At 38.2% G+C, this 25,495-nt stretch overlaps 1 protein-coding gene across 1 annotated transcript; it reads left to right on the plus strand.

Moving 5' to 3' along the window:
• WTAP (WT1 associated protein) lies at window positions 1-25,495 on the plus strand. Its single transcript, XM_056487614.1, has 8 exons — window positions 1-138; window positions 4,151-4,188; window positions 4,272-4,327; window positions 9,082-9,140; window positions 10,833-10,960; window positions 17,441-17,619; window positions 22,345-22,499; window positions 24,270-25,495. Exons 2-8 carry the CDS (start codon window positions 4,159-4,161, stop codon window positions 24,851-24,853), a joined length of 1,191 nt encoding a protein of 396 aa, XP_056343589.1. The 5' UTR covers window positions 1-138; window positions 4,151-4,158; the 3' UTR covers window positions 24,854-25,495.

The raw sequence follows: 25,495 nt of genomic DNA on the forward strand, positions 1-25,495 counted from the left end.
CGGCCGCGGAGCTGCTGGTAGCGGCGGCGTCGGCAGGCGCGGAGGTGGCGGCGTTTCGCCCCCGCTCGATGTGAGGAGGAGCGCGGCCCAGGCAAGCGGCGTGCGAGGGGCGCGGGGCCTCCGCGCCGCGGGCGGGAGGTGAGTGGCCGCGCGAGCGCTCCGCCCCGGCGGGACGGACGGAGCGGGCAGCCCGCGGTGCTGGGGTGCCGAGCCCCGGCGGCTCCTCCATCCCTACCTCGGGCGCCGGGGGGAGGAGCGGAAGCACTTAGAGCCATTTTGTTGGAGGCCCCAAGCCCGGCCTGGCTGCGCGGCCGGGATCCTCCCCCCCTGCTTGGGGCTGCCGCCGCGCCCCCGGCCGCGGGAGCCGCGTTGGTCGCTTCCCTTGCGGGAGAAGAGCGAGCGCGGCGGGGCGGGCACTGCCCGGCCTGGGGGCGGCCCAGCAGCTGGGTCTGTCACACACCTGCGGCTGCGGCCCGCGGGGGGGCGGGACCCCCGCGGGTGCTGAGGCGAGTGTGAGGGCTGGCCAGTTACGGGGCTACTGTGAAACTTTTGAAACATCGAAAAGCTCCTCAGTACGAGAAAGACAAGAAGCTGCTGGAGGGGGTCCAGGGGAGGGCCACAGAGGTGATTTGGGGTCTGGAATATTTCTGTTGTGGGGAGGGACTGCGCGAGCTGGGCCTGTTTACTCCAGAAAAGGGAAGATCGAGAGGTGTTTTTATCAGTACATACAAATATCTTAAAGGCGGGTGCTATCATAAATGAATGGTGCTAGACTCTTTTCAGTGGTACCCAGCGACAGGACGAGGGTCAATGGCCATAAACTAAAACACAAGAATTTCACCTCAGCGTGAGGAAGAACTTTACGTTTAGGGCAGCAGAGCACTGGCACAGGCTGCTGTGGTGGTGCATTCCCCCTTAACTCCTTTCCAGGCTGCAGTGTGATCTGAGAAATTTTTGAGCAGTCTCAAGCACACTCATTCAGGACAGCTGCCCAGGCAGGTCATGGAGTCTCCCTCTCTGGAGACATTCAGAACCCACCTGGACACGTTCCTGTGACCCTGCCTTGGTAGGGATGGGGGGTGTTGGGCTATGTGTGCCTTCCAACCCTAATGATTCTGTGATTCTGTAAATTATATGTTTGTATCTATGTGCACACACATACGTGCTTTGGGAGTTGGGAACCTGTACTGGGTTTTCCCCATGAAACGCTTTCTTGCTATCATTAAAATAACTCTCAGTTCGGGTATAACAAGTAAAGCCTCATACCTGATTCAGTTACTTTTGTTCATTGACGTTTTTTAAAAGTTTTTAAATCCTGTGTTTTATAAACGTTGTAGAAAACGTAACCAGAGTTACTAAAATTAAAGTGTGCTTTCCCCATTTTACTTCTTTTAATTGAAAGAGCCATAGAAGCCTAAACCATTGAGTTTTCTTAAAAATTCTTTTAGTACCTTACAGTGTAAAGTACGTAGTGTGGTTTTATGTTGCTTGTTGCCAGGAGCAGATACGCAGAAGGAGTGGCGTGTGGCAGCCACCGTTTCTGCAAAATCATGAAAGTGCTTAGTTAGGACAGTACAGTTAAGCTGTTCATAATATAAATTACAAAATACAATCGTTTTAATTCCAGTCAGTTATGCAGGAATGTTGTTTACATTGATTCGTTTTATTTTAGAAACACTGCATCATGTTCTTGCAAGATATTTCTGATATTGGTAGGAGAGACATGGTCTCTTTTAGAGGAGAGCTGAGTGATAAGAAGCATCTCTTGATGCAGTGCTTGAGAAGTTACTGTATTATATTCAAAGAATGAACATTTCAGTTGCTCTTGTTGTCTGTAGCATAGAGATTCACCTTTTCCTTAATGGAAAACTAAGGCAAATCACCGTGACAGCTGCTGTAGCCAGCCTGGCGCTGCTGATATTCCTGAGAAACATGGAGCACAACAATAGCAGTGTACAGCAATAATAAATGGTGAAGCTTCTGCTAAGTTACTCCAGGTTCCCAAAAAGCTGTTGGAGGGCATTAGCAAGGTGAAATTTGTATGTGTGGAAAGAGCACTAAGTGTTTTTCTGTGGATATTATCAACCTAGCTCTTCCAGACTAACCTAACTAACCTTAGCTAGTGTGTTTTTATTTTTTAGTGTGTGGTTCTATCATGGCAAGTAATAATAGGTGGCAGTAAGGCAGTGATTTCTGTAATGCAGTGGCCCCTAACTTCAGTCTTTTGTGCTCCTGTCTGAAAGCAAGAGGTGGTTTTGTAAACGGTGATGTGCTGGGTGTAGAGGTTAGACTAGCCTGGTCTGGAGATGGAGGGTTGAACTACTTTTGCATGGAGCATCAACCTTTGATTTCTTGTAGTTATGGTTGTGACAGTAATCATATAATTGCCGTATGCTTCAGCAGGGGTTACAAGCCAGGTCTTTGGGGGAAATTCACCTTTTTTGGTGTTTGTGTGCTTCTGGTACTTTATTGAGGAACACACACGTAATTTCGTGTTTTGTGTGCACTGTTTAATCAATGTTAGGTGTAGTTGTCTGCAATAGTTGAAAAGCATGTTTCTCTCTGTCGGGAAGTTAACATTAGCCGAGATCTTCAAGACTACTTCCAAACTCTAGAGGAGTTAAAAATTCTAAAAATGTTTGTAAAAGTTACAGTGGGGAAGGTAGGCAGCCTAAATACACAAGTGTTCCCTCTGTAATCTGCAGTTACTCTGAATGACTGAGTTGGGCGCTGGCAATTTGTATCAGTAGCCCCTTATGCTTGTATTTTATATTTAAGGTATGTTTTTGGTAAAACAGTCTCAAATAAAGAGCTGCATGCAGAGGGTCAAGCAAAATGCTTGAGTAACTTCTTGTGAGTGGGAGGGAAGGGGGTGGAAGTGGAGGGGACCTCTTAGTTTAGGGAAGCACTTACATGCCTGTGTGTTTCTAAGCCTAGCAACAGGAAGCTGCCATTCATTAGTGAGATGCTTCTACTGAATGCTTTCTTTCTGTGGGTTCTAACGTCAGTATTTATTGTAGGAAGGGAGTGTGAGTGTCGGCTGTTGTTTGTTGTTGACCAGGACCTTGTTTGGTAGGGTGCTGTGTAGTGGTCAGTGGTGTCAGTGCAGGTTGAAAAGGCTCTGTTTCATTGGAATGTGCTTGCTTGTCTTACTGACGTTCAGTTTTAGGATTTGGAAAAGTTAAATTGGCTCTTTGAGTGTCACTGTGAAAAAACTAAGGTAATCCATAAAAAACATTGAGAAAATAGAAAAGAGCATTGCTTCTTTAAAGTTAAGTGCTCACAACCCAGAGCAGTTGACACATCCTTTCCCTGGTACATGTACAGTAGCAGCTTTATAGCAGCTTTACAAGATTGTCAGCTGTTAATATTGCATGTAACTTTTCCACTGGAAAGCATATTATGGAGCAAACCTTGCATTTGTTGTTACTTGAATGCCCGTAAGATTTAGGAATTCAGTATTTCTTACATAATTAGAGTTCTAGAAAATACTGTGTATTACTCTTTTGACATAAGGAAGCATGTCCTGTAACTCAAAGCAGTGTGAATATTTAACCTAGCAAAATGCAGTCCTCTTATGCACTGTATGCACTAGAGGAATTCAGTTTGACCTATCTAAGCCATTTATTTTGCATCTTTCTTTTCCTGAAAATATTCACACGGGTTTTAAAATAACAGAACTTCCTGTTTATTAGAATCTTAACAGAATAAGTACTTGCAAGAACATGTTGTAATGTTCACAAATTATTCTCATTCCGAAGAGGAGGAGCAGTAGTATAAATTGCTTTCATCAGACCCTGCTTTTTATTACCATGTAAAATACAGTGTAGCTGTAGATACTTGCTAAATGTCAGTTTGGGTGGTTTTGATTAGTTAAATAGGAAACATTGGTTACTGATTGGCTTTTTAGACATAAGTAGAAAGTTAGAGGTAACTTTTAGAAATAAGACATCATTTCGATTACAAGAGCAAACATGTCATGGTGCTGTTTTGTATTCTGGTGCTGCATTTTGTGGAACCAATATTTCAGTGGTGTAATATTGCAAACTTAAACAATTAAGGCCAGAAGTACAAGTTTCTGGCTTGTTCAGTGTTCCATTTACACTAGAAACTACACTAAATTAATCTCCTGTTTTTCCTCTCCCTTCAGAGTTCACAATGACGAATGAAGAACCTCTCCCAAAGAAGGTATGTGTAAAATTATGTGTGACTTCATCCTTCCAGGTAATCAGGACAGTTTGATAAGTTATGCTTTTCTTTTTGTTTCATAGGTTCGCCTTAGTGAAGCAGATTTTAAGGTTTTACCTAGAGATGAGCTTATCCTAAGGTAACGTAAAAAGCGTTTTTTCCATCTCAACCTTTTAGTGAACTTCCAGTGGTAGATGTGTGAATTTAGTCTTCCATTGTCTTTTAGCATCCTTGTTCTGAAAAACAGTTTTATTTGTTTCATGATGTATCTCTTCTGTAAAGTTACCCTCTTCTCTCAAATATTTTTATTTGTAGTTTGGGACAGAATACTTTTTCCCAAGAGGCAAAATCCTTAATAGTATTTTGTAAAACATGAGTGCTAGTGCTTTTTTTCTTCTCGTAACTATAGAAGAGATGATTGCTTACATTCCTTGATAGATAGCAAGTTATTTTAAGCATCAGAAAAATGTCAACTCTTTGCTTCTCCAGTACTTCTTATACTTTCTCAGTCCATGGAGTTGTCTCTCAACATGTTCAGATATTAACAGAAAAATGTTAAAATTAAATTTTCAGCACCTAGAACTTCGATAAGGAAGAACCTAGCCATCTTTTTCACTTTTTAGAAAGCTGAAGTGTTACCACGGAAACAATTATAGGGAATCCTGTTGCACAGACCACCTGCTTAAAGAAACCACCCCAAGCTACTTGTTTCCATATGCTTGAATTTCCTGATTCATAAACCAGGAGCTATCCAAACTAGCCATCTGTGGGGCATCTGTTTATCTGCTGGAGTAGTCTGTGCATTAGTTCTTGGCTTCTTGTACACTGAGTTTTTAACATTATTAGGGTCTCAAGGTAAATAATGCTGTTTCATAGAACAAAGACTAAATTGTGTAGAAACACTGGGTTGCGTATGCAACACTTAGTGTACATGGTGGTCAGCTACCTCCCTTCTGGGTAAACTATCCTGCCAGCTACTTTTGGGGTGACAGTTTTTTCCAGTCTGGCTCCATATGTTTAAAACTGGTTTCTGTCTGCCTCTGGGTATCCAGTCTTTTGGGCTGTAAAGGAAAATGTATTTAAACATTAAGAAAAAGTGCTTCTTTCATAAGTGGTTTTGGCCTTGTGATCCTTTTTATAGAAATTTCTGTACTGAGGATTATCTCTGGCAGTAGTAAACTCCTAAGTCTCCAAAGCTGTGCTCTTACTTCCTGCAATAAAATTCATGTGAAAGTACCAAAGCACAGATTCTGTGCCACTTGCTTTGACTGATAGTGTGAAAACAAAAAAAGGCTGTCAGTTGTAATCAGTTTTTGTAACTTGCAATGATTAGTTGCTACCATAGAAGAGGTCAATTTCCAGCACATGTTCAGGGGAGAATGTGATGGAATACACTCAAGGGGATAAGTACATCAGCAGCTCACCTGTGTTAATGAAGAGGCAGAAGGGAATTTGCTAATGACAGCTGTATTGCTATTGAATCATCTTCTTAGTGTGTAGAAAAACTAACATGCTCTTAAAAAGGGCACTTGATGGATTTAAGGAGAATAGCCATTAAATATACCAAGAAATGGAAATTTGAATTCTGTTTTGGTCATGTCCTTTTTATTAGTTTGCATTGATCAGTCTTTCGAACACTTTTTTTGGATGGGGGACTAGTTATGGATTTCTAGTTCACCTCTAATTCTGATTTGACATAAAACTAGCAATTATTGCACTAACTGCTGGCTTCATTTGTAGGCTGAATAAAATATTATTATTACACATATATTTTAATCAATGTCATTTCTGTTACTTTGAGACATAGAAAAGCATGTGTTGACCTCTAGATTATCTTGAGATTTGGAATGTACTTTTTTGGTCTGTGCTTCAGTGAAGCAAATGCTTTTTGAGACAGACATATGTGATTACCGTTTAGTCTTTTAGGTAATTACTCACCATTGCTGTACAGTTTAGTGATGAAATACATAGGTAGAGAAGATTTTTTTTTTTCAATTTCTGTGCCATGAGTCCCAATTTTACCATTCTTTTCCATGAAGTACATAATTTAGGTTTGTTCATATTAACTTTTATTGATTAAACATGAGCAGGACTGACACAGAGCCTTTAGATCTGACCTTGAATATCTGCTTGTCTCATGACAAGTCTCTTGACTTGTTGCTGTGGACTCATCTCAAACTTTCCTCTCTTTAATGCAGTAGTTACTTATCCTGACTGTAGGAGCTTCTGGGAGAAAGAAGAGCCAGGAACACAGTAAAGAAATATTCTGAGTCATAGCTAAAAATCTGATCAGTATTGCCCTTATTGTTTAGCAGAGTGGTTAGCTGATAAAACACTGAAGCACTCTGGTAGACACCAGCATTTTTGAGGAAATACAGTGCTTTTACTAAACTTCAGTCAACAAGGACTTAGAGCCAGTCTTTCTGGAATGGCCTGGGTGCGGTATGTGTCTTAACCCCTAACTGCTTATCATTTACTGTGAGCCCCAAAGCTCAGCATAAAAATGGATGCATCAAGAAAAAGTATTTAGGACTTGAAATTGCCTCTATGTAGTCTGATAAATATTTTTAGAGAATAAAGGGAGTTATCTTCCAGTTCTTGTGAGACGGTAAGCAATCCCTTGAATGCAGGACAGATTCAGGAGTGTCCTCTCAGTTCTCTCCTGAATGCCTTTCCAAGTAACACTTCAGTGCAGCTCTTCAGGTTATTAGTTTTGGATCACCAGATTATGGACATAAACTACCATACTGAATGAAAAGCAAACTGATGGGAGAAAAAAAATCTGTTTTTTAGCCTTTGTTGTTCTTCACCCACTCAGATTCAGTGATGAGCTGTCTTAGTCTGCTACAGGTAGGCTGGAAGGCATAATCTGGGGCAAGAAGGTCGAGGGTCTGGCTGTGTTCCCTCCCAAGATCTTGCTCAGTCCTGGCCTAGTGGTGAGGGGGGCATGTTGGAAAACATGCCTTGATGATGTGTGAGCACTTCCTGCCAGTGGCTGAAACACTGTTGTGTTACCAACACCGTTCTAGCTATGAGTGCAAAGCACAGTGCTGTGAGGACTGCTGTGGGGAAAATTAACTGTCTCAGCCAGACCCAATACAAGTTGCTTGAACTGCAAGAGTCTTCACCAGGTTTTTGACAAAATGCTACATCTGAATAGTTACATTTTCTGGAAGTGTTGGTAGGCATGTGACTTGAAATCCATAACATGGCTTAATGCCATCTAGGTTTTCTCTTCCAGGAGTTTGGTTCTTGTCACAATACTAGCAGTTGTTGAGAGGTGACTTAGAGGTATTATCTACACATTCTTGGTGACCATAGGCTACATGGTTTGTTTGTGGGTGGTTATTTCGTGGGTTCTTTTCCTTTTTTTTTTTTTTTTTTTTTTTCCAGGTAGTGGTCTGGCACATCTGATTAGCTTGTGTTTCATGTCCTTATTTCACTTGCTCTGTATGTTGCTCCTGTTGTGGGAGTGTGGGGGGTCTCACGATTTCAATAGAGTTACTGGGTTTGGGTGGTGAGGTGTAACTTAAAAAGTCAGGTAGTCCTGTATGTTTGAAGACCAGCTGTTCATTGCATATCATTTTAAAATGTAAAATTAGGTTATTTCTTTCTAGATTTGCTGTTTAGTAGACCATTTCAGTTTTACTTCTGGGACATTGAAATCTTCTGAACTAACAGAATTTTTAATGGTCATATGGTGAAATTTCTTAGAGCAGAGAGATTAGTTTAAGTACAGATAACTACTGCTCCCTTTTACAGAGCTTTGAGAGTTCGTTCATGCTGTTGCCATGTTCAGCTGAAGACTAAAATTGTAAAACTAAATTTTTTTTTGTTGCTTGAAGGAAGATATCTTGTGCTTCCTTTTCCCAGTGATGTGATCTTGCTTGCTGTTACAGATCTCTGATGCTTTTTAGACCCTTTAATGTGCTGTTTGAATTCACTAAATGGTCCAGATTACCTAGAGGTAGATTTTATACTTTCATTGAAAGTAGTGGTGTAGGTTGGAGAGTTAAAATGGAGCAGTTGTGATGAATATGGCATAAAATACATGTCAGGGAGAAAAGTTAATTGAGAGGAGGTAACAGACACCTTCTTCTGTAGTGGTAAGCTATTGATGAATTTTCTTTATAATGTGCAGTTGTACCATCATGAGGAGCACACATAGTTAGGTGCAGAGTACTACTTAAAAATCCCAAACCACCATGCTTTGAACTTTTTACATAAAGCATTTCATGCTAAACTTTAAAGTAGGCTTTATATGCTACTGATTTGATGGTTTGTATAAAACCAGCAGTGCTGTTTTTAAGTGATGCTTTTTGACTGCATATGAATTGCCTAAATGTTTTCAGACTGTTTGGCTTATGGATGATGAATATAATCAGAGAATGGTCTTAACCTGCATGAGCTGATACAGCTGCTTAACCTAGACTGCCATTTCTAGTGTTATAATACACTTTTGCTTGTCCTGTTCACTTGGTAACATACTTAATGTTGTATTTGTATCACACTTTGTGACAGAATTTTCTTTGAATTGCTCTGCTATGAGCATAAGGTGTATATAGGGTACTTTATGAAGATAACAAAATAAGTAGTGTTTGATTCTAATGTTTGTCTAAAATACTGGTTTTTTTTAAGATTTAAGTCAGTTTTAAGTATTGTAATGCACAGCTACCATTTTATTCCTCTGAGATGCAAAGCAGATTTAACTGTTCCCACAATTAGAAGCTCCTCTTTTAAAACTGGAATTGTCTTTTGTGCAATTGTGTAATTCTCTCTTGACATTTTCTGATTATGGTATCAGTGTGTGCTCTGAAAGCTTAGGAATGAGATGCCTTGATTTAATAAACAGAGCTTCAGAAAATTCTTCTTTTCTCTTTATATCTGCGACAGGTGGAAACAATATGAAGCATATGTGCAAGCTCTGGAGGGCAAGTACACAGACCTTAATTGTAAGTTAGCCGTGTTTCAAAATGGTGCAAATTATCAGAATGTATATAACAGAGTGATGAAGTAATATGTGTGCTTTCTAAAAGTGCTAGAAATAAGAGATAATAATCTGTTATGTCAGTTACTTGTCAGGAAAAGAGCCCCTGTTTTTTCTGCTGTAAGTTTTCAGCTTCTCCCAGGTTCCTTAACCATTTTCCAGTTTCAGATTTATCACACCATCTAAAAAGTCCTGGTTTTGTATCTATAGGACACAGACTGCTGGCAGGGAAAAGCTTTAAAGCATAACCCCCATAAATAGGTTTTAAAATTTTAAAATTTTACCATTAGAAAAGGAAACTTTACTTACCGAAATAGTCTGGGAATGCCTTTAGTAGTCTTACAGGATTGTAAGACTGGGAGGGGAAATAGTAGTTAGAAGTAAATGTCTAAAATGAGTCCCCAAGGATTATTTGATCTATTAGCCAAATTTGATTGTCATTCTTACAAAGTCATTAAAACTTGATCTTTTGGAAGATATGGCGAAAACATCCTACTCTGAAATGTGAAAATTGAATACATTCTGGGAGTGACTGAATAGCCAATCCTAAGTCACTTTTTAAAAAGTTATATTGGCAGCTGGAGAGGGTATATTTCCTGTTCTCCACTCACCTTTTCAGTCTAAATACTTAAAGTTGTAATACCACTCAGTTTAAAGGGTATTTTTCTGTCAGTCCAAATCGATGTCTTCTCTTTTGCTGTTGTTATGTCCTTCTTCTACTGCTGTTTCATAATGTTTTGGGTTTTGGAGAGACTAAAATATGGCAAATGGAAACAGATTATTCCATTCACATCTCAAACTGCCTAAACATAAATAAGAAGTTGTTTCAACATTCCCGGTTTCTTGATTTTGGAAACAGTACACGCTGTAGTAATCAGTGTTTATGAATTATCTGCAAAGATTTATTTAGAAATCATTGTCCTAAAGCAATTTATGATGTTCAGGTTAAATTTACAGCTGATTATTCTCAAAAAATTAGAAAAAAGTGAAAATTTAAATTATCAAATATTTGTCTTACATATGACAAGTAGCAGAGTGAATACAGTCGGTATTGAGTTGCTTGCATGTGTTTTTGTTTGAGTAATTTGGAAATGTGCTGCCTTCTCTCGTATTTCATATATCAATTTTCATAAATGTCTGTGGATGAGAATTCTAGTTGTGACAGAATGTTCTCGAATGTCTGTTTGCCCATGGAGTGTTGAGACCAGTTTGAGGATTGCCGGTAAACAGCCGTGTTTTACAGACTACAGATTTTTGATCAGAGTACAGGCTTTCCTCCTGCACCACCCTGGCCTTAGCTTTTCTTGTACGTACCTGGGCAGTTCCAACTTCCCAAGTTTCTGACTGCAGGTTGGAATAATAGTTGGTTCAGCAAGCAATTTAAAAGTGATTTCCTATATAAACATAGAAACATCTTCAAAATTTTAGTAAGTTTTAAAGAAGGACCAGGAATACAGATATAAAGCCACCTGTTGTCAAGCTTTTCTAGTACTAAATATTTTGTTTTTTGTTTATAGTAGTTAAAAACATGACTGTAAAAAGTGTAACTGTTTGACTTCTGTTCATGAATTTGGTTTTTAGGTTCTTTTAGCTATCTTTTAAAAACTTCCTATGGGAGGATACTATAAAACGTGTTTTCTCTGTGGTGTTGTGTTAGCTAATGATGTGACGGGGCTGAGAGAATCCGAAGAGAAGCTGAAGCAGCAACAGCAGGAGTCTGCCCGAAGAGAAAATATTCTGGTGATGAGGCTGGCAACTAAGGAACAGGAGATGCAAGAGTGTACTGTAAGTATTTAGAAAGGATAAGTGTGCTCAGACAGTTGCAGCAATATCACCTGTTGAGCCCCAGTATGTGTGTGCTATGCTATGTTTTTTTTGTATCTGCACAGTCATATTTTCTGCGTTTAAAGACACGGCAGGATGCTTCAGCTTTAATTGAATTAGTAAAGATAACTTCTTAAAGTTTGGGAGTTTTAAAATATTAGTTATTTCTGTGGATTTTCAGCAGCAGTTGTGATTGGAAGAGCTTTTACTTCAAACCAGGCTAATTCTTGCATGTGCCATGCTTACTGTCTTGTAGCATTTGTCTGTGGTACAAAAATGTTACTTCTGAGTATCATTAGAGTCAGGAACAAATAAAAATGTAAGAATATGATTGAGTTTAAAACCTCCTAAATGAAACCAAATAGGCTGATACTTACATTGCCTTTGGATATAACAAGGTATTTATAAGCCTCTGTTTGGCTGGATAGGTGAATTGTTACTGACTTGTTCAAAGCTCTTGAAATTTGGCAGATCTGCTTAATTTCTAGTGTTCTAAATACATACTTCGTTGATCTTTGTTTCTCTCCTTTATTTCAGGCCATTTTCTGTGACTTTTATATCTGTGTTTAGTTTTAGTTTCTTGGAAACTATCTCATTTTGGATTACCTTCTTTACATAATTTTCATTCTGCTTGAATCTGGCAATTTCTGAGAGGATTGTAAAAAGCTTATTGCTACTTTCAGTAATATACTCTTTAGAGCTTCTCTTAGGAGAAATACAAGCTGTGTGCAAAACTAATAACTAGTGTTGTAGCTTTCCTTTGCTTTTTATGTCTTCCTTTCTTTTTGCCTGAAGTTTTTCAGGGTATAGTGGTGTGACTGAACAACCGTACACAGTATTTTCACTTCTCTTAAGACTGTAAGATCACTTTACTTTGCAGCAAATAGTGTTATAAACAGGAAAATAATAAAGGGGATCAGGCTTACTTTGCAGTGGCAGAAAACAAAGCCCAGAATCACTGAGGTTGAAGAGACTTGCTGTTTCTAGTCCAGACTTCCAGTTCGCAGCAGGATAAGTTGGACCAGGTTACTCAGGACTGTGTTCTGTTGGCTTTTAAGCATCTTCTAAAATGGAGACTCCAAAACTCTTTGGTGACCTGTACCAGTGTTGAATCACTGACACAGCAGAATGTGTTTTCTTACCTTTGAGTGGAACTTCCCATGTTTCAGTTTGTGCCATGTTTCTGTCACCTTCTGTGTTTCAGTGGGCACCACTGGCTTTGCTTTCCTTACTTCTCATCAGGCATACACATTGGTAACAGCCCCCTTCACTTCTTTAGATTGAGCAGCCCTAACACTCTCAGCCTTTGCTTGTGTCAATCCTCCAACCCCTTAATCAGCCTCATGGCCCTTCATTGGCCTCACCTTTATACCTGTGACTCTCTTGTACTGGACCTAGATCTGGACCCAGTACCCCAAATATGTCACCAGTGCCAAGTGAGAGGAAGGATCACCTCCTTCAGCCTGTTGGCAGCCCTCTAGCCAGTGCAGCCCAGGATGCCAGTAAATATCTGATACTGTACTGCAACACGTCCCTAGCTGTAAGGCTACTGTATTGGTCCTGCTTCATCTGTAAAGTTTTACTGATTAAATTCTGCTATGTGGAACAGCAGTAATAATGGTGTGGGTTTTTTTCTTTTGAACTTCTAAGCATATGGCTAAAACAATAAATACTAAAAATAAATAAATAAATAAATAAAAAGAAATGTAAGTTTTTCACCAAAACCAAATTTGTGTGTACTATATTTGTCCTTCTTTCTCCCTTGAAATTATAAACTGAGTATTTAATGCTTTGAATTTGACAATATCATGAAGACTATATAGGGAGTTTTGACTGCACTCTCTTAGATGTTTATAGCGGCATAATCTTTCCAGAACATCTATTTAGGAGAACTTCTGAAGAGTTTTTATTTTCAGTGTACTTTAAAAAAGAAAAGAGGGTGGGTAACAACCTACCAAAAAGAAACAAAAAACAGACACATGCCCACACACTCAGGTGGCTTATATTTCTCCTGCTCTTGACTCAAGAATTAACACCAAGGATGCAATCTCCATAGTATATGGAGGTAGGAAGATGCATCCTTAAAGAAGAGGTGAAAAATGGATACAGTGGAGATGTATAGTGGAGACATAGTTACTTTTAGGTATAATCAAGTTTAAAAATGCACATAGTTTCATGAAAGTCTGAAGGGCTATTTGGCTTTGTATTCCTAGAGAGTATTTTTTCCACTACAGTAACAGTAGAAAAATGTCATGTTGTGTAAGATGCAAAGTTAGGCTATAGGTTGCTAAATAATTTAATAAGCTATTCATCATGTGATGTTATTTGACATGCCTGATTTTAATCCATAAAATATTTTTCCATATTTTTATTATAGTTAAGAGGTTTTTATAATCCACACTTAGAGGTAAAATATACCACTAGCATTTATATGTAAGTCTTCAGTAGTGTTACCTCTCACAGTTTAATTAGGAAGACAGCATTTATGATGTCTAGTTTCTTGAAAACTGCAGATGTGTTTTTGAGACCTTTTATTCTTACAAACTTACTGCTTTCAAATTCATGTGCTTAAAAACTCAATACTGTACCATATTCATCTGCTAGTAGCTGGCAAAGACTGAGTTTTCTGATTACTTGTGTAGAACACCTTGCTTACTAAAGTACACTAGCTCCATTTAAAATAAGGTGTGATGAACTCCATTTTGGTGTTTTAATTTTCACCCTTTATAAAAATAGTAGCTTTTTAGTGTGTTTTCAGCTTACGAAAGTAAGCAGGTGTCATCTAGAAAGTGTAGGTGTGCATGTCAGAGCAGCAGTAGCAGAATCATTGCCCTGTCAGTGCTGTTTTTGAAGAAATAAGGTGGGAGTGCATAGCTCCATTCTCTCTAGTGCTCTATGCTAACAGGAGAATATATGTATTTCTTCAGAGCCAGTATCTTAGTAAAAATCTGTGACAGGTGCTGCAAAGTTACTCTGTGGTTTTAGGGTGACTAAGGGCTACCTTGAAATTCAGGCTTTTAACATCTTATGTGCCCTTGTTGTCAGCAGCAGCCTCGAGCTAACTTCCCCCAGCAGGAACAACCCCTAGAAGAGGTTACTGCTTTAGGGAAGTGTGGGTAAAGTGTTGGCTATGGTTTCTACATAAAGCTTTATTTCTGGCAGAGGAATAAACAGAGTAGCTAATGCTACTTCAGGGAAAGGCTTTTACCTCCTTCCAGGCTACTGCACAGTTACTGAGCATCAGTAAGTGGGTAGATATTTGGAAATACTTACTGCTCAAATATGTTTTTCGTGGAACAGGTAACAATGAATGGAACTTTCTGTGGGTGAAGTTGGATTGTAGCACTAGATAGTCATTACTCTCGTGGTTTAGGTTACAGCTCTGTTGTATTTTTTCTCTTCTTAGTTGTGCACTTTATTTCTTCCTACTCCTTCCTTATGAGAAGGATATACAGTTGATCTGACTTAGATTGCTTGCACTTTCTCTCAGGCATCTGTGATCTGGTTTGTAAATTCTTCATATTTAGAGTCTGTTCTTTGTAGCTATCTTTGGATGATTTCAGCTGAAAGCATGCAACTGTTTCCAAGAATGTGAGAACTAGGGGCATTGAAAATGTTATTGTCTGTCCTTAACAAAAAGATAAAAATCCATGTAAACAAAACCTCACATATCCTGGTGTCCTCTAAATAGAATGCTTTCAGTGCTCTCCTGCCTTAGGTTGGAACAGAAGGAAAGCTGATAGCAAGATTTTTATTCTGTTTGTGAAAATTACCTCTACTTGTCCATCTGGGGGCTTTTGAAAAATACCAGCTAGTGTGTGCTTTCATGTTTGGGAATAAGAAGTCTGTAGGCATTTTGGATGTTAGAGTGCGTATTCCCTGGGGTCTGGCATTGAACATGGCTGTTCGTGTATGTTCAGCTATAGCTTGAAGTTGCCCCTGACTGCAGGCAATCTCTCCTGCTCCCTAACCCTTACCACCTGGAATATCAGTGGGAGGTAACTCACAACAGAAAATTATTACAGGGATCAAGGATGTGAGGTTTGGACTGGCTAAGCAGGAAGACAAATGTAATTAGGAAGTTGCCAGAAAATGGAAGGCACTTGGCCTGCTTTGGGAGCAGGTCGTACTGGGAGGAAGTTGTTAGGTCTTTATGGATGAAAAGCCTGACAAATGAGAACTCTGGAGTTAACAACTGGAGAAATCACTTGTGGAGGGATCAAGAAAATTAGAGTTGGAAAAAGTGGAGGGAAGGAATGGTCTTTTTAAGTTTGGGGAGGGAATGAGCAAGGGTTGCTGAGCTTAAGTAAGTTTTTTCTACGTGACTGCTTTAGAAATGATGGTTGAGCTGAAGTCCTGTGCAGGTGCCATCTGCCAGGCTCAGGATTGTGAGCTGGAGAGACCCCAGTGAGATTGTTGAATAATTGGCATTGCACAGCATTGGCTGGGTCATCCAGACTGTTTAAGTGCATTGCTGGTGTGACTGAGGAACAGTAGCAGCAATTCTGTGTGCTAGTGATCCAAGGAATCTGTTACAGTTTTTAGATCTACAGTGGAAGAAGGAGGATTCTGGGCCTTGGTAAAAAAAGGAATGTGGCCTTCCCCTCCCCCCAGTTAGTGATTCCTCTTTAAAAATGGATTTAGAACAATGTTGCTGTATCATGAATATATTTCTGAAATCTGTTGCCGGTGAACTTGTCCATTTCATTGTCTACTAGCTCTAGCCATCACAAAGAATTGATAGGTTCAAAAAATTGAGTGGATAGAAAATATGCATCAATAACACTGAATAAAATTGATCTTTATTCAGTGAGCAATAAATTGTGCATTCAGTGAGCAATAAATTGTGCATTCAGTGAGGCAAAGGACCCAAGAGGTAAAATGCCATCCAAGAAACGTTAGCATAACCTTAATCTGGACTTCCTGTTTCTAGGTAATGTTTATATGTGGGTTCTTGAGTTCTTTATTTCTTGAAAATATTTATATGCAGTGCTTTGTTCCCTTAAAATTTCTTTCTGCATAGAAATGTGTCTGTTTAAAATTTAAAGTATGATGATTTCAGTTTTTTTTAAGTAGCTAAGTATTTTTATAATATCAAATTAATATGTCAAAGGAAATACTTCAGTCATTCCAGAACCTTTGAAACCAGTTACTTGAACTCCAGGAATTTTTGCTATTTAGCGTATTTTAACATATATTGCTATACTCCATTTAAAAATGACTGAGGTTGCTACTGCACGCTGAATGTGCATAGGACTTCTGTACTTCCTCTTCACCACTGCTGTGTAAAGACCCTGTAAGAAAGTAACTGTATGTACAGGTACATGGTTAAGCTGTCAGTGATGCTGTCTGTGCTGTGTGTCCCAAGGAAAGCAGAGGGTGCAGGGAGACTCTTTACCCTTTAGGGTTTGTCAGTGAAATTCTCTTGCTCTCAAGTCTGGTTGCGGGACTGCCTGCATGGGAAGCAAACCATCAGACTTTCAATTAATGTCTTTTAATATTGTGTGATTCTCTTCAGCTCTTGCTGAGGAAGAAGTGTGTGTGATACAGGGAGCATAATAAGTTGAATTTAAGAATCAGCGCTTTCTGTGCAGGCTGATGCAGTATCAGAGGCTAGCAGGGTTCTAAACACGTACTTTTGGTACAATTTTAAGATATGTCTATTATGATGGGATTAAGACTGAAGAAACTTATAAAGCTATTCCTATTTATTTTCATTCATCTTGAATAATAAATACTATATTTACAAGAAAACCTCTCACTACTTCTGAAATTTTGACCATTGCAAGTGTTCTAAACATATAAAATTGTAACTCCTTTGGCTGGTGGTTATTGCCAGAGAATAACAATCCAACCAAAACCTGTTTTAATTGCTGTTAATATTTCTAAATTATTTTGTTTAAAAATACACAATCTTGTATCATAAGTGATTATTAGAGTTGCAAAAAACCTTAGAAGGTTCTAAAACCATTTTATTATTTGCTTGTAAACATTTGTTGTTAATTTTAGCTGTAATGCTCCTTAATAACTTCCATTGAATTTAAGCGGGGAATTGACTGTTTTAAGCAGGTAATTCTTTCCATATGCTCGTTTCTCCTCACAAGGAATGCAGGCAGATACCAAAGAAAGGGAGCATTCTAATGTTCCAGATATTGCTCTAACAAATGTAAATTGACACACAGAAAATAATCTGGGATCTGAAAGGGAATCTGCCATGAAGGGTTAAGCATGGCAGCTGCTTAGGATGGGGGCTTGGGTGAGCAGGCACATGGACGAGGATGTAAGGTGTGCACAAGTGATTTTTATCCTGTATTTTTCTAGTTACAGTGTGAAGGGAAGCTACCTTGATGTTAACTTTGGAGTAACTATTTGTATTGAAATGACTTACGATTTTTCTTTAATATTGTATAAATAACAGTATTTTTTTCTTATTTTATGCAGAATCAGATTCAGTACCTCAAGCAAGTCCAGCAGCCTAGTGTTGCCCAACTGCGATCAACAATGGTGGACCCAGCCATCAACTTGTTTTTCCTAAAAATGAAAGGTGAACTGGAACAGACTAAAGACAAACTGGAACAAGCCCAAAATGAACTGAGTGCCTGGAAATTTACGCCTGATAGGTAAACAAAACAAATACTCCCCAGTCAAGACTTCCCTGACAGTCCCACTACGAGAATGCTATGGTGGGACAGCCAAGTACTCGTTTCCACACCAAGACTCAGACGTTTTGAGGCAAAAGCCACATTCTTATACTGTCCAGCTTGTAATGCTTAATGTAAAACTTACCAGATGAACCTTGTGTTTCAGCTTTTTTCTCCCCTTTGCTTCAGAGGCCTGACAGCGTCGGACTATTCTGAAGAAATGGCCATCTTCGAAAAAAAATCTTTTCTAGAACATGTAGACATTTGAAAAATTGTTCTATTTGAAGAAAATAGAGGGAGAAACAGAAGTCTTAAGTCTGTGGCACACTGTGTCTACAGACAGTTTGGAGGAGAGAGAACCTAGAGATTATAAATCATGAATTGAACATGTAAAATTCCCGTAAAATGTAGAAGTGGAATATGCTTCGCTCTTAACCTTGAGCCTAGTGACTTAGAGACACTGTAAGTCAGTTTTGCCAATAAGACTGTGGACTTCCTGCTTGTTCACTGAACTGCTGGGTCAAAACTCGATGAGGTGAATTTTGCATTAAAGAATTTACTTGCTAACCAGTTTTGCATAGCCACGAGAGTGGTATTTGATATCACAACAGTGGTAGTGTACACATTTGACTGTTTAGCCTTTGGGCTCTCTAGCACTTGATGCAGCCTTAAGTCACTGTTGCTAAATAATGAACTGTTTTCTGGATGGTTGGTAATCCTGTGGACGCCTCAATTAGGACTGTACAAAAATGTACGTTCCATCAAAATGCAGGTTTAAAATTGTTGGAAGCAATATATATTTGATCACAACTAGCATGTATAAGAAAAACTGGTTGTGATAAGAATTTCACTGCATGTTTTCATGCAGAAATGAGAATTTTTCCATCTTCATACTAAGAACTGATCTCAAGTGCTCAATACAGAAGGCACATGATGGCAACTGTCTTCAGTGTTGGTGGGGTGTTTTTATTCCGTTGTACACCTGGGTTTTTTTGTATTGTGCTTCTCTATAAAATGTGCCTTGAAATAGTTGTAATACATAGTTCAAGGAACACTTCTGGTTATACTGTTGTGTCATGAAACTCCTGGGATGAACGAGAATTGAACAGGTTGTTATTTCTGCATTGTCTCGTTCGCTGAAAATGAAGTCAGTATTTTAACAAACCAAAAAAACCTTAAATGCATGCATTTTCTTTGGTGGATTCAGTGAAGGAGTTTTTGCTACTCTATTGATGCCTCTGTTCTGTTGTCCCAAGTTACTTGTAAGAGTAGCGATCTGGGACAGTTGGGAGTGCACGTCTGAGGTCTGTAAAGCAAAATGTAGATTTGGTGTAGCATTTGTGTGTTTGCTTTTTCCCATAGCAAATAGAGTTCTATTTAGTAATTTGAGATTCTGATTTTTCAAAACAGTTGGACAACATTTTAAACAATTAATTTTTAAATTAAAAAGAGACATTCAGCTGTCACAGAAAGTGATGTATTCTAACTGTTTTGATGACTTTTATTAAGATGCTATTACATAATTTTGACTTGGAAGTATCTTTAACTGTTTGTGCTTCAGATGATTAATACAGGATCAAAGAGTAGTATACTTATGCAGGTTTATTTTTTTTTTGCATGAGTAATGACTTAACAGCAAAAGAAAAAAATCCACAGAAAAATTTTACCTTTTTAAAAGTGATACATCCGGAATGATTTTGCTATAGCTGTATCTAAGATTTTATTGATATAGCATCAAAACAGAGGTAAGACTTATATTAATAAACTGTTAATGTGTTACTAAGCCATTTGTAAAGCTCACTATAATGTGTTGAAAGAGGCATGCCATGCAGATTGCTTGTTTCTAACTTGGAGTTCAGAAAGTTTTTTAGTACATTTAGATACAGGTTGGTTGTTTTCTAAAGTCCTCAGGCTCTGGATGTGTGAATACAGCTGAGGAGAGATGAGTAACTTGCTAGTTCCTTTCAAAACCAAGTGTCAGAAGACAATGTTATTTCTATAGCTACAACATACTCTAATTTGCATCATAAAATTTTAAGTCAGTGGTGTGAATGTTCATAATTCATACGTGCAGTGGCTGAAATATAGAAAGTTAAGAGTTATTTCCTGGTAAATAATTGAGGCTTTGTTAACTGGGTTAAGATTTTACTGGGTTTTATTTCTTGAAAGGTGAAGAAATTGGCTCATGTAAAATATTGGTAGGGTTTTTTTAATTCTCTTTGCATCTTGCCCCACCCCCTCCTTTAATTGCTTTAATTGTCCATCCTTGTACACAACTACTAATTTAATGGCATCTGGCCTAGTTTTTGAAAGAGGCAATGGCCCTATTCAGATTCTAAACTGATGTTCTTGGGATGGATAACATGTTAACTGCAGCCCTAAGCAGAGTTAGTTCTGGACCTTAATGTAGATAAGACTGTGCAGCATAAACATTGCTGATGTCTGGAGGGGGAAATAAAAGGGCATGTAATCAAAGGAACGGCTATGCTAAGCCATTTTAACCATCATTAAGCAGAGTATGAACTTGGAATAAAAATTAGTTGAAATGTCATTTTGCAGTAAGCCTAGTACAACAAACGTTTAGTCTTCTAAAATTTAACCTCTTATATTCTTACAGGTTTTATTGCATGTATGTTCAAGAGGATTTGTGAAAACTATGCTGAACTTAGTTTTATAGTTCATAGAAATTATTTTAATAGTTATTGGATTTAATGCTCTTGAATGTGTTGTCTTTTTGTAAATTGCAAAGGTTATTCTCTACTAGTTCAGAACATCTGGAAAAATTTTGATGGGAAGAAATAGCATTATAGGTAACTATGCAAATTTCTATACAGGTAATAAATATATTACATTTTGGCAGGAGTTAACCTGAAGCAATTAATGGGATTCTAAAATTGTCCCAATTCCAAGGTAACCGGTACTTGCTGATTCTGCAGTTGATGTTGGTTTGTGAAGAGAAAAGCATTAAATGACTTAAGCATTGTAAACTTTTTCTATTTGTAGTTGATGATGAATACAGTAACAGGAATTTGCAAATGGCTAAGAATCATGTCTGCCTATTAACTTTTGGGATGTGTCACATTGGTTATCTCCAAAGTGGTCCTGCTTTGCACAGCATGAACATCTCTAAGGAAACTTGCATCTTAAATGTGCGACTTGGACTGTATTAGGTCGGCACAATTTAAACTTCAAGGACCTGGCATTGGACATCACATCAAGAAAGAAAACAGGCTGCTGCCTTTAGCAGATTTTCAGGCCTCCAGGACTTTACACAGCCAGATTCCTTCTGGAGCAGCCCATCTGAAAGATTTGGGAAAGTCAGTTGAAAAATGTTGAATGGGGCAGAGTTGGCAGAGAACTTAAAAGTTGTCTAAGGCTTGAATGCTCAGAAGGTAGCTGATAAGGAAGTTGCTGTTTTAAATTCTTCTGGTTGGGTATTTTGGTTGCAGGAGAGAACTGTGGCTGCGATTGTAGCAGAAATGTCCTGTTCTACTTTTTTAATCCTCAATTCTTTTTCAGTATTTGTCACTTGTTTAAAAGCATACAAAAAATTAAATGACCTTTTTGGTCTTGAAAAGTAATGCAAGTCTTGCTATTGAATTCACAATAAAACTGTTGAAGTTTGGGGGTTTTGGCAGAGCTTACACCTATGTAGAAAAGAAGACAGTTTCTTTATGGTCCTTAGCCTGTTAAAAGGAGAACTTTTTGGGGATGCTATCCTGACTTGGCAGACTAAGAGTCCTAAAAGACTTTAATTTTTCTCTTTCATGGAGTCAGCTGTATTGCCTATATATTAATTTGCATACTGCTTCCTATAATGCTTTCCAATGAGATTTTTATCATGAAGATTAAAGATGTGTAATGTTACCAATTTAGTAAAGAAAATCTTGTCAGTTCCTACCTGTTTTACATTCCTTTCAGGAACTGAATGTCCTAATGATCATTATTTATGTTTTAAAGGAAGTAGATAATATACCCCTTCCTTGATGTCCTTCCAATGTTCAGCTACATTTTCATTCCTCTTCACTGACAAGATATACTTAAGAAATGCTGACCATAGAAATCATGAAGCAGACCGTGCATGTGACTGTCAAACATATAAGTTGAGTTGAAAAATAGACATCTCATTTTTTAAACTAGAGTACCTAGACAGCATTTAAATGAATGTTTAAAGCTCTTAAAGAAAAATGATTGTCAGCATGAAAAATGAACATGAGATGTATTATTTCCCCCATGCAACTTCCTTTTCTCCACCCAAATTCAGTTATTAAATTTCATTAGTTCAACAAATGGGGAGCGATTTTGCATATAATTTGCTTGTGTAGTTTTATGTAGTCCTTGATAATTTGAATTGCAAAACACATCTTTAATCAAATATTTAATTCCGTTAAGAATTGGCACATGCAAGATTGTGCATACTGATAATCCAGATGTTAGTATAAAAAAGTACAATATGCTTATTCATATTTTCAGTAATAAAACTTGCCTTCCACTTTGTGGGACAGCGACAGAAGATCAACTGGCGTTGGAACAGCACGTGGTAACTATAGGGAGACTTTCTGCTATGACAATTATGTTGAGGCATAATGTTCCTTGAATTGTGACATGCAGAAATTGCATCTCCTTTTTGTCTGTAATTGTGATTGAGGAAGATAACTGAAGGTTTTATATTCATTTTGTGATAGATGGCTCTTTCCTTTGCAGCCAAACAGGGAAAAAGTTAATGGCGAAGTGTCGAATGCTTATCCAGGAGAATCAAGAGCTTGGAAGGCAGCTGTCCCAAGGACGTATTGCACAGCTTGAGGCAGAATTGGCTTTACAGAAGAAATATAGTGAGGAACTTAAAAGCAGTCAGGATGGTAAGGGATTTTTTAACAAAAATAGAAGTTGCCTTGCACTTCTGCAAGTTTAATTTTGTGGTGATATACATAATACAAAAGCATTTTTGCCAGAATGAAAGGGCAGTATTGAGTAAAATATGACAATAGTAAGTATTAACTGGTAGTCTTAGTTAAAAACAAACAGACAAAATCCTTAAATTTGGGGGAACTGGTGGGATTCACAGCTCCAGTAATGCAGTGTTTGAAATTGAGATTGTTCTGTAAGTCTTGCTATTTAATAGGGAATGTTTAGACTGCACACATTACTGGTGAATTGGCAAGATGTAAACTGTTACGTGAAGCTTAGGCATGCACTGAGAAGAGAAAGCTTCTTGTTAACTCTGACTAATTTGGAATTTATTTTTAAAAAACAGCAGCTTTTCAATAATGCCTAAGAATATGAAAAACTGTTTTTTTCCCTTTCGTAACTCAGATGAATGAAAATGTCTCCTCATGTTTATAGTCTAAATTTTACAACTAAATTGAAATTATTGATAAACTCTGACCTCTTGCATAATTTAAATGGAGGGGAAAATGCAGGTTTACAAGTCTTCAGTCTCAAATTCTGTGTGGTGTGAGTGGCTCTTCACAGAATGTTTGATTAGATTATCTGAAATTTGGGGATATAGCCTACCTAGATATCACATAGATCTGAATATCTTTGTGTTACATCTGAAGATTGTAAGATACCAGAAACTTGATATGGCATCACATCTGAGATGTCCTACATTTTTAAGGATAGATCTTCCCTCAATCATATTTTCATCTCTTTGAGAAAGCAGCAGTATAAAATAACTGAAACTCTTAAGATAAATGATTGTATAATGTCATTTTGTGGGAATAGTAACTACTGTTTTGATAATGCACTTTAACAAAAAATTACCAAGTACAATTGAAGCAAGTGTAGACATTAAAGGCTGCTGCTTTTGAATGTAGTAATGTCCAGCACTGAGTTGCTTCTTCCCCATATATGAATCAAGATGATGATATTCCTGCAATAACAGTTTTCCTAATGATTGCTTTCTATAGCAGCAAGAACACTTAAAAAAAATTTTACAATATTAAGCAGTTAGCATTTTATTTTCAATGTCATACTGATGGTGCAGTTGAATTGAAGACTTACACTGTTTTGAGGTCAGATTTGTTTTGTGCCAGAATGAAGAACTAATTGTAAAAACCTTTTTCTGATACATAAGTATTAAAGCACCCTGTGAAATTAGCTTACACTCTTGTTGGTAAGGTCTTTTTTTTTTTTTTTTGTCTTTTGAAGGATTTAAAGGATTAAACACTGTAAGCTTCCTTGAAATATGATGAAAAAATAATACTTTTGGCTACTGAATAGGGTTTTGCAGTAACCCAGATTTGTTACATATGGATATGGTTCATGGTCACTTTTACAGTATTTCTGCCAGGAATTTATACTTGAATAAAAGTAGAAATAATAGGATCTACTTACAAAACCTTAATTATTGTAATTGAGTGTTTCTCTCAATATCTTACTTTCTTGCCCAGAAATTAAAATCTCACCTATTTTTAGTAGCAATATAGAAAAGAGGTGGATACCACAGTTAAGCATTTTCTCCTTCAGAGGCAGAGTATCAAAACCAGTGCATACCTCATGGCTGAGAAATAGTTCATTGAAAAATATAAGCATAAAATATTGAGTTATGAGATTTTAATTTTTTGTCTGAGATTCAAGCTATATATGGGCTATTAAGTGTTTGCAACAAATGTGTTTTCTCTACATAGAATTGAATGACTTCATCATCCAGCTTGATGAGGAGGTAGAGGGTATGCAGAGTACCATTCTAGTTCTTCAGCAGCAGTTGAAGGAGACTCGCCAGCAGTTGGCACAGTACCAGCAGCAGCAGTCCCAGGCCTCCAACCCAGGTACCAGCAGGACTCCATCCTCTGAGCCCACAGAGCAGGGAGAGGCTGCGGGCAAAGACTGCAGCCGCCTGGCAAACGGACCAAGCAATGGCAGCTCCTCCCATCAGCGGACGTCTGGGCCTGGATTTTATAGGGAGGGTAGCGGCACGGAAGATGACTTCCCGGCTTCTCCAGGGAATGGTAATAAGCTGTCCAACCACTCTGAAGATAGAACTGGTAGAGGAAGTGGTAGCTACATAAACCAGCTCAGTACTGGGTATGAAAGTGTAGACTCTCCCACTGGCAGTGAAAACTCTCTCACTCACCACTCAAATGACACAGACTCCAATCATGATCCTCAAGAGGAGAAAACAGTGAGCATGAAAGGTAACAGAACTGTGGGTTCTCGTCATGTCCAGAATGGTTTGGACTCCAGTGTAAATGTGCAGGGTTCAGTTTTGTAACATTTTTCTGCAAAATTTTTATACAGTGTCATTGAAATTGGGAGAGGATACTGTCCAGAAGCCGTTTAAATTAGTGCATACTTGTCACAATTTTGCCTTTTTGTGGGTTTCTTTTTGCTTCAATACCTCTGCCACTTTGGAAATTTTAACAGTTAATTACGTTGAATGTTGCTAAAAGGACGTTTGTGTAGCTCAAGTTATTTTTATATGAGTTAATGTGAAGTTGAAATGGAAGTTATTTCCATAAAGTATAACATAAATGATGTCTGTACAAATCTGTGTATATCTAGAACCTGTGCTGTGTAAGGGCATTCTTACTCATACTGTTATACTTAACACCACCTTCAAGATTTGTCATAATAGCTGTGGGTTTATGACTGCCAAGTTTGCCCAGTACAGTAGTTTTATCACTAAAAAGATGGACTTACTGAAGGAGTCCTGTAGTAGTTTCAGTGTTAATTACAGTTTTTCCCACCATACATCTGTGCATTTTCTCCTTAGGTGACCGAATGTTTATGGATTGTGTGCATAGTTACTCAGTTTTTAAGAACTGTTGTATCCTGTTGATGCATATTGCTCTGTGACTCCAATATTATCTTACCTGTACTGACCAAACCTAAATAAAAACTTTTAATAATGTAA

The sequence above is a fragment of the Oenanthe melanoleuca genome, chromosome 3, assembly GCF_029582105.1.
Source record: "Oenanthe melanoleuca isolate GR-GAL-2019-014 chromosome 3, OMel1.0, whole genome shotgun sequence".
NCBI classification, from domain to species: Eukaryota; Metazoa; Chordata; class Aves; order Passeriformes; family Muscicapidae; genus Oenanthe; species Oenanthe melanoleuca.

Excerpts from the sequence above, each read along its gene's own strand:
- WTAP (XM_056487614.1), top strand. The coding sequence starts at position 4,159 with ATGACGAATGAAGAACCTCTCCCAAAGAAG. Across the intron at positions 4,189-4,271 it reads AAGAACCTCTCCCAAAGAAG|GTTCGCCTTAGTGAAGCAGA; the intron begins GTATGTGTAAAA and ends TTTGTTTCATAG. Across the intron at positions 4,328-9,081 it reads AGAGATGAGCTTATCCTAAG|GTGGAAACAATATGAAGCAT; the intron begins GTAACGTAAAAA and ends TATCTGCGACAG.